General features: G+C 46.7%; 1 protein-coding gene and 1 long non-coding RNA gene across 5 annotated transcripts in view; one reads left to right on the forward strand and one right to left on the reverse strand.

The window, feature by feature from the left end:
- The window catches only part of LOC139819612 (uncharacterized), a 39,028-nt gene extending 35,140 nt beyond the window's left edge, over positions 1-3,888 (forward strand). For all 3 annotated transcript variants that reach the window (XR_011733782.1, XR_011733781.1, XR_011733783.1), the window contains one exon: positions 3,723-3,888. This is a non-coding gene — a long non-coding RNA (uncharacterized lncRNA). The remainder of the gene's footprint in view (positions 1-3,722) is intronic.
- Positions 1-13,889, reverse strand: part of Tet (tet methylcytosine dioxygenase-like) — a 48,747-nt gene that overhangs the window by 20,063 nt on the left and 14,795 nt on the right. For both annotated transcript variants that reach the window (XM_071789089.1, XM_071789088.1), the window contains exon 3: positions 173-247. In XM_071789089.1, the coding sequence (XP_071645190.1) occupies positions 173-247 (75 nt within the window). The remainder of the gene's footprint in view (positions 1-172; positions 248-13,889) is intronic.

Here is a 13,889-nt window from a genome sequence, read left to right on the forward strand (position 1 = left end):
ATGTCTGAGAATAAGCCGACTTGACGATAATACCTCCGCTTAGATAGGGAGGGCTTTTAAAGTTGAGAGAGAAATCTATATAGCTATCAGTCGCGACACGTGCCATTTATATTGTCAAGTTAGGAATTGAATTATGATGGAAAGTCGAGTTAAATCGAGACGCATTACTCACCCTCGTGGCGCCCTTGCCTCGTCCCCTCCCGCGTTCTCGGAACGCCCCTTCGCCGGTCTGCAGGTGGTACAGGTGCTGAAAACGAAAAAGGGAGCTGGTTAAACGCGCGGGCGGATTATAATTTACGGTCGGCGGGATCGCCGTTTATCGCCGCATCGCGTTCGGCTATCGTAAAATCAAGGCAACCGTATCGCCTCAATTGACCTCGTTAAGTTCAATAGAACCGGTAATAAAAGTATAACTTCCATGGCCGGAGCGTGTTAGATTAGATTCTGGACGCGCGGTATGTATATAAAGTGTTTCGAACTATTCTAGAGTATAGAGAGATATACAGACCTCCCATCTGAATTAGCAGTCGCGTATAGACCTCTAATTTGCCAATTTATCTGGCGTTGTTTTCGTTGACTCGATTTTATTCATCCTTTTCAGCATCGATTATTTATATTAATAAATTATGCTTCCCGCAGATAATGCCCCTGTGAGAAATTTGATTTATCGCATCAATCATGTTGTATATGTCACGTTGGTGACGATAAAAACGTGACGCTTCGTTATCGTTATATTTTTTGCGATTATTGTGTGCAATGTTATTACACGGGGGAAATGCGAACTCAGACAACACGCATGTCCCACATCTTATGATATGACGTCTTTAAGACGTCTTATGTCCCGATTTGGGACATTGTGTTCACTGGGAAGCTTTCGGAAGAGAGATATGCAGGGGACATTTTCGTTGCGCGTCGGTAACGTACTGCTTTATCCGTAAAATCTTTTCTATAAAAATTATATGGCCGACAAGTGGCTAAAATTGTGACCGACAAAGTTGACCGCTTAATGGAAATATGTGTAATATTTAGATGCTGCAATAGAAATCAATTTCGTAAAACATTATTGCTCAACAAGCCTCTTCAGCAATAGAAATGTTTCATTTGTTGCGTAAAATATATGCAGAAAACTGCATTATCTACAGAAAGTCTGTGCTTACCGACCTATGATGTATTCTCCGAGAAAACATACGGTAACCGCGAATGGAAGAGCTTGTAGAAAATAATCTTGTCATCTTTATCGACGTATGTGAGAAAAACAATTATAAAAAAATAAATCATGAATATTAATTGCACAATTATGTGATTAGTTAACAGTCTTCTAAACGTTAAAAATGAAAATCGCGCAAGTTTATTTTTAAGAAACGTCTTTGCAGAATAAATTATTATTTGTGAAACTATGATTTAGAATTTTAAAAAATAGTATACGATGTTTTAAACTAGCGAGTAATTAAAATAAGTAGAAAAATTAGGAAAGTGCTGATAGACTAAAAAAAACATTAAATAATAGTCGATGGACTATAAAAAACTTTTTAACATTCAGTTCGGGCATCGAAACGATCGATTAACTTATGAATTCGGTGTCTGGCATATTTTTAATTAGCAAGGAAGCCGCGGAAACTTTCCCCTACGAGATAAACGTTTGTTCATAGTTTATTCTAATATATATAAAGCTAAGCAAGTTTATATTAAATTAAAAAGTATTGCATTCTTCCCGCGGAGGTTTTTGAACTCTCGATAGATTAATCTCTAGATTAGAGCCGTGGTTAATGCCATTACTTTCTTTCTGACATTTTTATCGAATATACAGTTCTAATCATTGCATAATTATACACTGCCATTTTGCGGAGAGCAGATGAAAACAGTTTATTAATATCTGACGACTTTTCCGCACTCAAAGGGCCAGGGCGTAATCTGCCATGTGATGAGGTCAAGATTGGGGTGCGAGGACGAGGGCGAGGGCGAGGGCGAGGGCGAGAGTGAGGGTGCGAGAGCGACGAGTGAACATCGAGGTCCAAAGACAGCGAGGAAAACGTCCCCCTTCGCGGGGCACACGCACGTACACACGCGCGTGGGCGATTATGGTCTAATTCCCTTGTATGCGCATTCCTAGCAACCTGACTGCCTTACCTACCAACCTACCTGCCTCTTCGCAAGGCAACGAGGAAAAAATGCTCCGGTGCATCCGATAAGCACACGCTCGAAAGGTAGGGGCGGCGGAGGCCCTCCGCGCGCGATTCCACCCCTTTCTGCCTCTGCGAGCGAAGAAAATCTATGTGTATATATCTGTGTTCCCTCCCGGGGCCTTTTCTCCCGCCCGCGCAGCTTTCTCCCGCGCGGCAGGAAAAGCGGAGAAAGGAAGAGAGTGAGAAAGAGAGAGGCGGACAAGGCAGGGTGAAAGGGAGGCAAGGCAAATGTCAATATCGACGATGCATCGTTGAGAGGGCGGGAATGAGGGCGTAATTAATCGTCGAAGCCAAGAAATCTCTTCCCTCTTTCTCTTCCTCGTTCGATCAATTCGCCGGCGTCTCTAGCTCGCCTTTCTTTCGGTTTCGCTATCTTCCGCGTTTCCACGTGCGAAATTACGTGCGCGTGCAGAGAAACCGGTGGCAAAAGTCGATTTAAGCTCTGGCCCTTCTAATTTTTCACTTATCCCGCTAACTCTCGCGTTGTTAACAGGAGCGCGTTTCGAACCACCTCCGTGGCTCGCAATGTAAATATTATAGCCCTGTAAAGTTACGCTGCATCGAGAAAGCAAGAAGGCAGCCTGGTGGCAGCCGGTGCTTATATTTATTTAAGTTTCGACGACACATCAAGCATTCGCCCCCGGAGAAAAACGTTGAACGCCCGGCCCCGGCTTCTCAGCGCGGGGCACACATCTGCTACGCGCGCATCTTCTTAAAATCACGAGAATCCCAATTTGCGATAATTTAACGTAATAATGACCGGAAGTAGGAGCAACGATTCTGTGATACCTTCCCTGCTCCCCCCCCCCCCCTACTCCCTCTTTCTCCCAAATGTCCGTGGCGTACGGAAATTCGATGGCGCAGAAGGACAATACGATACGACGACGCGCGGTAGCGTACGTTTTCTCTTATCGGGAGTTGCGCATCTGCCAGTACGAGGAAACGTGTTTACGAAATATTTTAATTACCTTATCGTCAAATCGCCGCGCTCTGGCAGCTGCCGGTTGAAACGCGTGCTTCTAATTGCCGAGCTAGACGGGTAGAGGCCTTACAGTGCTTGGCTCCTTTTTACGGGACGAAGATGTATCACCTCGATCGAAAGTGTCACATACTCGCGCAACGTTCGTTCACGCGATCGTAGAAATATTTTATTGGTAATCTTATAAGGATTAACTTTCTTCCTCGTACTCATGACAGCGCGACTTAAAATGGCGTCGATGTCGCACGCGATCCTCTTGTAGGACACTGTGTAATGTTCTAAATTTATGGGCGCCATCGATTACAAAGTCAGAAGCGTAATAAAAATTATTGAGACATTTGTCAATTTCGAGGATGAGAGTGTTTACATATTTTCTCAGTTTCTGATATTTTACTTTATCCAACAACGGTTTGACGGTGTCGCACGCGATCCTCTCGTAGGTCGTATAATATTCCAAATTTATAAGCACCATTGTTCGATTACAAAGTAAAGTAATAAAAGTAAAAATTATTGAGGCATTTGTCAATTTCGAGGATAAAAATGTTTATATATTTCCTCAGTTTCTAGTACTTTATCCAACGATGGTTTGATGGCGACGTCGTCATTGGAGAATCGCGTTTTCGGACATCACGGAAAAACGTATGGAGAAGCAGCGACGAAAAATTTCCGATTTCCATGTCTCGTGTGTGTCCTTTGCTTGGTCAATAAAGGCATCCGCCGCCGTCACTTCGGCGTCCTGGTAGTCCATTTTCCCGTTCTTTTTGTACCACGTATCCATTGCGCGCGTGTCACACGCACGCGGCGGAGAGCCCGATAAAATTGTTAAACGCAACGCGGGGACCGCGTTCGCAAAAAATTTTTGCGCTTGTCATCCGGAGGGAAGTCCTTTCTATTCCCGGTAACTTTCAGCGTCGCATTGAAAAACGTCGGTGTGACGTGTCTCCGACGTCTTATCGGACATTGAAAGGATCGCGTTTGGCGATTACGAAAAGTTAGACTCAGGACCGGGTGTTCGACCGCTCCTCAGCGTAGCTGGAAGGCCACGCCGATGTTTTAGACCACGCTGGTTTTTCGATCAGCTGACTTTAATTTCATCAAACTATTTTCACTGCGCGACAGATGGCCGGCGACGGGACGGACGAAAAAACCGTTGCACCCATTAGAAGTGCGGCGGTTAAAAATGGTAGATACGTCGGAAGGAAGGACAGGTTGCCGAGCGTGCGACGCAAAAAGCGACGGTGCGTTGAGGTTTCCGCGAATAAATGACGCTCGTGGTGGAAAATCGACCGTAATTAACGCCGACGAGAAAACCGCGGGATTATTCTTCGTGTCTAAATCGTGTAACGAAATAATCGCCACACAGAATGGCTCGAATACGACGATTTCCTCCACCAGTTTCGAATGGGACGCATAATGGCAAAAGAATTCGCAATAACGATTATATCGGCCACGACAGAGCAATCTTAACTTTTGCTCATGCTTCGTTGTATTTGTATATTTTTTCCCTCGCAATCTGCCCTTCTTACAACGAAACGAACGCTTTTTGATCGCTTTCGAAATGGCCCGATTAATGAACATGGTTTCATTATATTGATGAGACGTACCGGCGCGGTCGCGACTTCCGGAGGTGCCCACAACGAACCTTGGACCGCCGCGCCGGCCGTGGCGTCGCCGGTACACGTGTTAGACGGACGAACAAGTAGTACGGCGTGGTAACGGCTTTAATAATTATTTTTACAACGTTTCCGAGTACACGCGGCCTCAGTCCGTCGCGCTTCGCCGACTCGCAGCTGGCATCCATACAATCCTGCGGCCCACGGCACAAGGGCGGCTCCGCATGCAAACCGGCGCGACGCGACGTCGTCTTTCCGTCGAATACCGTCCCTCGTTCAATTCAAATCGAGCTCAGCGTTTAGATAAAATTGAACTTATATAAATAAGTAAAGATTTTAAAAAGACATGTAAATCCAAAGGTTAATTATTTTGAGAAAAGAGAAAAAACCCAGCAAACTTTCATTGAAAATCCGCTGAAGAAAAATTTACGCTTATCGAGAAATCATATTTTTCACGGTGAATAATTTTCATGTCCTGGAGAAGAAGTAGGTAAGTAAAATTTGTCGGCGCCAACACGACGACGACGGCTGTGTACGATTTTCACCGCGCGAGGATTGCGTGGAAAGGGCGGAACTGCGTGCTGACTCGGCCGGCAGGTGTAAGTAATGGAAGTAACTTGCTTTTAAAGCAGGAGGGGAATACTTAATACTTCTTCTGCATCAGGTGCTATTTTTAACGAGGACAGCTATTATCGCGATGCCCCGCGCAATTTTTCTACTTGTCAAAATATTCGTTACTGATGTTGAACGATTGTATAAATTATTATTTTTATCAACTTTAAGCATAAGCAGTCATCATTCTCCAAGAATCAGCAGATTGCGCAGTGTATCGTAATATCGATCTTTTAGCTTTTACAATGTAAAAAAATAACGCATCGGAAGAATATCTATATATTCTGAAGAAATTGAATAATACTCTTTCCCCCCGTTTGCGACGAAGGAAATCACAACAACCGGATTAATTTTCTTCAGATTTACTGCAAACGCGGGTAAATTCTGTTCGACACTCGACGAGTAGACCGCGGTTGCCCCTTCGTGCCAAAATCTTGGAGGGATCACCACGTGGCCATCGCACGTGGTCATGTTATTGTTTTGAACATAAGGGTGTTGTTACTCCTGCCCAGGAGTAGGACAGGGGAATAGGTACGGAGGGTCGGACACCCCAGGGTAGGGCCACCAGGAGGGATTTCATTCATGATCCCGAAAGCCACCCCCGTTGCCCGGCTCCTCCAGAGACTGCGAGAGCAGGGCAAGCGATACATTACCACCAGAAAAGGGTAGTTCCATGTCGAGGCACATGACGTCTCGGCGAGCAGGAGTAGGGGAAACCCTCGGATTTGGCCATTTGATATCTTAATACAGAACCCGCGCGGAGAGAAGAGGCGTTTGTCGAGTCAAGGACGCCCCCACATCGTATTTTACTTAACAGCAGCCGCCACCCGCCACCCGCCATCGCCACCTTCGCCACACGGGGCAGCGAGGATAGCTAGGTCAGTTCTTCGCATTAGCATCCCCTGGACTCGAGGGTGTCGGCCCTGCCAAGTACTTTCCTCCTCCCGGTAAGGGTGATCGCGTGGACAGCCGGCTCGTTTAATCGACCGTGTTTCTTGTGTTTAATGAAAAGGCAATTTGCACAAATGCAGGGAATCTTCAAGGAAATCTTCAGCCGAGAAATTTACCTCGCAAAATTATCCACGTTACATTTGCATTTTCTAGTTCTAATATCGAAAATTTGTAAAATATAATAAGCGCTACTAAAAACAAAAATACTCGAACGCTTGGCGTCCTTGCCGGCTATGCTGTCTATACCAATCAGAGGCACAGCCGACTCATCGCGTCATCAACTTGGTCGTACACGGACCGGTTAAATCGAGCGATTCTACGTGGCATGACGGAGAGGATGAGAAAGCGGGGTGTCCTCGCGTTCAAACGCAAATCAACCGACCCGGTTGTAAGTTGTAACCCTCCTCAAAGTGTGCGACTACACGAAGTGTAGGTATAAGTAGGGTGGTTACGTTACTTGCCAAGGTCGAGGTAAATCCCGGACTACTTGAGATTACCTGATCTGTTTTATTCCTACAAGCAACAAGGACGAAATTCCTTTCTGCACTCGCAGAATCCAGTGTCGTACTTGATTCGATTCTTTCGCGATTAAAGTTGCCGCTTAAATCTCAACGCATCTTCGAGTGGTCCTTTCTTAAATCTCTTCACATGAAAGGATTTAATTTGCAAAAACCCGAATTGATGGTAAAGATCACGTGTCCTTTTTTTTTTTTAATCAAACGCTGTTTTCCGAGCCTTAACGAAAATGATGACGACAATCGGCGCAGAATTGTGTAACATATATGTGTATAACAGATATGTATCTCTCTTTTTCTCTCTATCTATCTTCGTATCTCTCTCTCCGAAGCGACATTAACTGTCTACTTCCTAACTTAATCCGTAACTTCCGACGCCGCGACAATCTGACATCCTTTTTATTTTCATTGACTCGTTCCGAGCCTCTCTTGTACAGGGGTCTCGTTCCCAGGATTTTTCTATCCATCGAGCGAGTGTGCGAGCGAACGAGCGAGCGGCCATGTTCGTCTCTACCTATTCAATTTATATCGTTGCGTAGTACGCACGTAGTCAGGTCGTGTCTCTCCCTCTCTCGCTCTCCCGTCTCGCAGACACGGACGGGACTAAAAAGAGTGCGCCAAATTGACCGACGGAGAGTGACGGCGAGAAGAGAGTGACCGTCCGTCACTTTCCTCTTTCGGAGGCCCGGAATCACGGAAAGGATCGACTTTACTCGACAATATAGAAAGAAATCGTTTTTTATTGCAGGCATGATCGAATCATAAATTATTTATATTCCATGCATTTTATAATTTTCTCTTTCGAGCACGGCGGGGACGGAAGAATGTCCTAAATAAACAGTCGGAGCGATAAAGGGTCCAAATTTGGATTCCATCTCTCTCGAGATAACGAGAAGAAGAGATTTCTTCTCGCGTGACGAAATAACGATTAATCTTTCCGAGCAACAACGCTTCGGTTAGATCGACGCGCGGCGCCAAATGAGAAATTTCCAACGATTAATCGGAAGACGGTACGCGGCGGCGGCCCCGATTCCGGCGCGCGGCGTGCCTTCCGTCTTTAATTAAAATTGTTAGGCTGCCCGTCGAATGGGCGCTCGCCACCTCAAGAATTCGTTCATAACTCCGCGCGCAAGCAGACGCCGGCTAACTACCGCTGCTGTTGCTCCTAGTGCTGCTGCTGCTGCCAAGCAACGTATCAGCCGGAAAGCACCGTAATGCTCGATCAGCGTCGTGAACAGTTTGTTTTTCGCTTCTCCGGCCTGGAAAGAGACAGCCTGCCTTCTAGACGGATACGATGATTCATCGCTTTACCCCCCTATTCCACGCAGGGTGTTCTCATCGCGCCGTCGCTGTCCTCTCCTCCCGGTTTTTCTACGAAAACCGACGGAATCGACTGGCGATCGCTGTCTCGCTCCCAAGGGCGGGAATTGGGATCGACCGGCGTACAGTACGTACAGTAGCATACCGTATATCTGCATGCGTGTCGATCGCCGTTTTCAGTGGGAAAACGGCGCGCGACGTTGCGTGGCAGGACACGCACGCACGTACAGATGCACGCACGCACGCACGCACGCATGCATCTATATGTACGCGTACGCACGCACACAGCCGAAAGATTCGAAGCGGCAGATGTTAAAACGCCCAATGGAAACCGGTCATGTTGATGTAGCTGCCGACGTGCCGCGCCGCGCCGCACCGCAACACGAATCGCTATGAAAATATTCCGCCATTGTCTCGTCGGCCGCTGCTTTTTTTCCATTTATCAACGGCCAATCGCAACGCTTCTTGCGATTTAAATTTTTACGATTTTATATCCTTAGCATAACAATACGGATCGAAATTAACCGTTAAAAAGATTGGTTTCTTTCTTCTGGTAAAATCTGATCGTTCCAGTACGTTCACACTGCGGTAATAAAACGAGATATAACGATAATATTTATTATTATATAGTTACAGCGAAGAAAATGGGCGGCAGTGCTAGATTTCATAAAGGAGGCCATTATATGCCATTAGAGTTTACTTTCGACATAAAGGTCGTAAAGGGACAGAAATAAGGTCGATGACCCGAACGCGTTGGACTACCTGGGTGCTCACGACTCCTAGAAGAAAAGCGAGAAAAACTTGCGACTGTGAAGAAGCCGGTAAAACGCTGACTGTATTCACGGTCAAGGTATCACTATTTTCGCGGGCGACAGACCGCGACTATGTATACTCGTTGCGCTGAAACGAAAGAGCCAATCAATCAATTCCCTGCCGCACTATTCTCGCAATGAGATCTGAGCGAATTGCATTAACCTACAGACATACATTACATACGTGTCCGTACGATAATAGCCGCGGTGCCCGGTCGCTATCTTCTGCCGTTGCGAGCTCTGCTTCGCCGCGCCCGCGCCGGCCCCGGCTCCCTTTAATAGTACTTCTCGATCTCATACTCGCGATATTCTAGGTATCCTTGTAATTTAGTATCCTTCTATGGAATCTTCTGAGAAGTTCGACGCACATATTGTCGAGGATGACGTGCCGCTCGCGTCATTATTTTATCCCTCGTGCGATATAAAATACGCAAAATTTTGCGCGCAGAGAAACAAAAATTAAGGGCACGGACGAATTACCCGGATCTTAAATGAATAGAAGGGCTGTGTTCAATTTAGCACGGATGTCAAAAGCAACCGATCCTCTCCCAGCTCACAGCTGTCTACAATTATTATATTTCGGAGCTCTCTCTCTTCTCTCTCTCTCGCTCTTGCAGGCCACCGTATCGATCAGCCGGCACATATATACCTGGGTTTTTGTCGCTACCGCGATTCCAGGGAGAACCGATGCTGTGACGCGCATCAAGCGCGTCTGTCCTCTTTGTCATGTTAAACACATCAGACGCATCTTGTTACTTGCTTACGGGAGCGCCGTTAGTCCCCCTCCGAAAAAAAATTTTTTTTTTGGTAATTCCCCCTTGCGCTATCAAAATCATTCAAACTTTTGAAATTTTTATCACTCCGATATGTAAGTATCATAAAAAAAGTTTCCTATCTTAACTATCTGAAATATGTGTAAATACATTATGTAAATATTAAATACCTTACTGTGGAAAAAAGATTAAAAAATATTATCTACTTATGCTCGGATCGCTTTTGGAACTCCAAAAATATTATGTATTTAAAAAATTTTTCCTTATCTTTACCGGATTTATCGAAATCGATTTCTTCATCGAATCCGAGAGAAAGAGAAAATCTGGCAACTGTTCCTAACTTGGACAGATGTCTAGGCTCTTTTGGAAGCTGCGTGAATCGAAATGAAACAGGGACCACGTGCGGAGGAAATTCATTTCCTTTTACGGCGGCTGTGAAAAATGCGCGCGCAGATGTGTCCGGATGTTTATTTCGGTGACAACAATTCGGGCGCTTAACGACGGGCTATCGACCCTCTTTCTCTTTCTGTCTAACTAGTACAGACTTTCACAGATCTAGATTATTACAAATCATTGAAACTAATGTCTCTCAAAACCCTTTGCTTCATTACATCAGAAAATGAATAATAATTTGTAGACTTCTACTATTTTATAACACAAAAAATAATTGAAAAGTACGCGCACAATAATTTATAAATATTTAACGTCTAAACACAGAAAACCGATACAACGCCTTATTCATAATCAATAATCTGAGGATCGTACGTCAGGTAGGTATCAGCTCGAATGCACGTCATTGTCTCTTCAACGTTTCTTCGCAACCACGAATGAGAAACGAACGCGCGATTATATCTTTCAAGGTGGACCAGCGAGATAAGCCGATTAAATGCAATAGAAAGAGTCACCATCTGCCAGTTTTCCCGTCGAAAAGGGTCCTGGACCGAAGGAAGGAGAGGAAAAGCCCTTCCCCCCTTGATCTCTGCACACACGACGCGATTGGACTCATAAATTCCAGAAATCTAAAACCAGCCTCGCGCCAATGAGAATACGCGGTGCATCGAAAGCGAACAAAAAGATCCGTGACGGATCGACGTGCACGTATGTATGTATGTATGTATGTGTGTATGTATGTATGTATGTATGTACGTACATACACCGAATTCTTGCTCGCAGGATCTCCCATGGTAACCATAGCTACTGTACAAACAAGATGGCCGACGGCTTCCGGTTTCGGCTGCCTGTGCGACGCGGCAGCTGTGCGGATCTAGTTTCTAGGCTCGCTGATGGAGCCGAAGGAGACGAAGAAGGGCAAATCGTTCGGATCGATTACGTGCCCGGAGGATTACTCTTCCCGAGATGTCTAATCTCGAAACTCTGAAAATACGTATACGCGGACGCTGCGGCGGGCGGCGTGGCGGAAGGCGCGATTGAACGGATCAAACGCAGATTCCGCGATCGAATCTGACGTCTCTCCTCGCGCCGATTGCCCGATATGACTTAGATATGATTTTGTCACGACTGCCATTTATGAGGCGAGATTAGCGCGCCTAATGGCGCCACATGGCATTCATTAATGCGAACAAAAGACCATCCCGGAAGATCGATGAACGAAGAACGCGCACCCCTTGCACCCTCGGCGCGTAGCGCCGGCGAGAAATAAATGCTCGCAAGCTGTCGCTCGACACCGCCGATTCCGATTTCAATTCGCCGATCACGCGCGCCCCGCGGACCGTCCGCGTCCGCGCGCCACGGCTAATCCCAATTACAAACGGCCATTAATTTTAATCGGCGGATGAAAATCGGGTCAGCGCTCGCGCGTAAGAGAGAAAGAGAATTATGGCGTCTCCCTTTCTCACCCTCGCCCCGCGCCCGTCGGTCGCCTCCACCGTTCGCAACCGTTAATCGATCGCGCGTCCCCAGCCGCCGTGATTTATGTTTACACGCTGAGCATCCGCATTTGCATGACGATCGAGATGAGAGTCGTCGGAGAAACCGCAGCGAGACGCGGAGGCCCCCCCCCTCACCCTCCGCCGAATTTATCTCCCAAAATTCGCGCTCGCAAGATCGCGCGAGATCTCCAAAATTGACAATTGTCATCTCACACGCGCTCTCGCCGCTGATTATCCACGCGAACGTGCGCGGCGCGAGCATTTCCTTCGTACTCTCGCACTTTGAAGAGACCTGTACGCGCCTTAAGAGCGATTATCCTTGATCGGCAGCGGTAGGTTAGCAGTAGGTACATACCGTACCAGCTAGATTCTATGACGTCATAATGAACCGGCAATCAGCAGCATTGTCGACATAATTCCCGTGGCGTTGTCTCGCTCGATCCGGAGTCAACTCGAGAGATATCGTTCCCGTTCTCCTTCTTTCAGCGACACCGTTCCGTTTTTTTTTCTCCACGATGGAGAAAAACGGAAAGGGCGAATAGGAAGCGCGTTCGGACGGGAAAACATTTCGGAAGGCCGATACATCGGGTTTATCTGTGCACGCGATGCACAACGCGGACCTGAGGAGTTCGCTGATGTGCGAATGTCGCGCGAGAACTCATTGCCGGCGGCCAGAAGATATCGGAGCGAGAGCCCATGTATGTCCATGATTTGTCCGCGTCACGGAACGCATACGGAGACATTTTTACCCGGCGTCGGCTTCGCGCGGGGACTTTGAAGTTAAATCGATGGGAAGCAATACGGTCGAATTGAAACGAGCTCTCCACCGGCAGGGACGGCGCGGCGCGGCGGCGCGCGGCGAGGCAGGAGGAACCGACGATCGTCGACGCGCACACGCTCGGAATTGGTCGCGCGAAAATGGAAGAGCTTTCAAATCGGTGTTCTTAATTGACCGAACGATTGACTGTCGTACAGCGATTACGCACCGCGCACGACGATCCTACACTTGCCGAGATTCGAGCGATATATGATACTCTCCAAATGATTGAAAGAGCCTCTCTAGCTCGGTACGATCCAATTTGATCGTTGAACATTAAAATGTGTTTCAAAAAATTTCAAAAACCGCGATGTATTATTTCTATAGCTGAGAAATACATTAGAAGCAAATAAAAAAAAACAAAATAAAGATTCAAGGAAAATCGTACGAGACGAATATTCCCGAACTGGACTTGAAATCTGTAGGTCCGCGCGCGCTGGAGGATAATCAATATCGATAGCGAATGTGCGTCTCCCCTCCGAGAGGCGAAGGGTGGAAACCCAGAAAAAGGATGAAATGATGCGCCACTAATTCTGTTACGTTCGTCATCGGCGGTGAAGCGGTGCACGTGCACCAAGGTGAAACGTATAATATTTTCAGGACGCATGCGCGGACGTCTCCATGTACAGGGTGGTTCATCACGTATGTATATAGGACGGCGTGGCGTGGCGTGGCTTGATGTGGTGCGGCGTGGCGCGCCGCGCCGCTGCCGCCACGGCAGCTGTCAGACAGCTGTACAGGGCTTTTTACCTGCGCTCGCGTTTACTATAATCGCGCGTACGATTCCAACCGCTCCGAAACGAAACGTACCCGGCGACGATATCTACACTCCCGAGGCAGATCGATGTAGATCGAGGTAGATCGCTGGAGCTCTTCCGGCCGGAGTAAGTTCGCGCGAGAGGAGTTTCTCCGGCGATTACCCTCGTTGTGTGGAAGTCGTCGTGCGTCCCTCTTTCATTATCGTCATTTCGCAGTTGCTTCTTATTTGCGTGATTATCGGATACTTAAATGAGCTCGCTCCGACTAATGATTTTTTTGTTACTTTTGCTTATTCGACATTACTTAATTAGGTCGTTTTTTTCTCGCACGAGTATCGTGCACTCAAATGAGGACGGGTGGGATAACAATTATACTATTTATTGCTCGCGCGAATTAAAACTACTCGCCTGCAATCTGCCGTATAATCAATCGATGATTGATAACAGATAAGAGGCGAATGTTTATTCTTGTTATCCGTTTTCGTCGTTTATCGGAGATTCTTTATCAAATATATTTCTCGCGATATCGAATATTTATATACATCACGTATAACGAAATATATACGCCGTAAGTGTACGAGGAACGGAGGCGGCAGTTTGCTGCGTTCGCGTTTAGCTATCGCGAACGCCTCGAAGACGTTACATCCGGCAAGCGGTAGGATCGATA

This window comes from Temnothorax longispinosus, chromosome 9 (assembly GCF_030848805.1).
Source record: "Temnothorax longispinosus isolate EJ_2023e chromosome 9, Tlon_JGU_v1, whole genome shotgun sequence".
NCBI classification, from domain to species: Eukaryota; Metazoa; Arthropoda; class Insecta; order Hymenoptera; family Formicidae; genus Temnothorax; species Temnothorax longispinosus.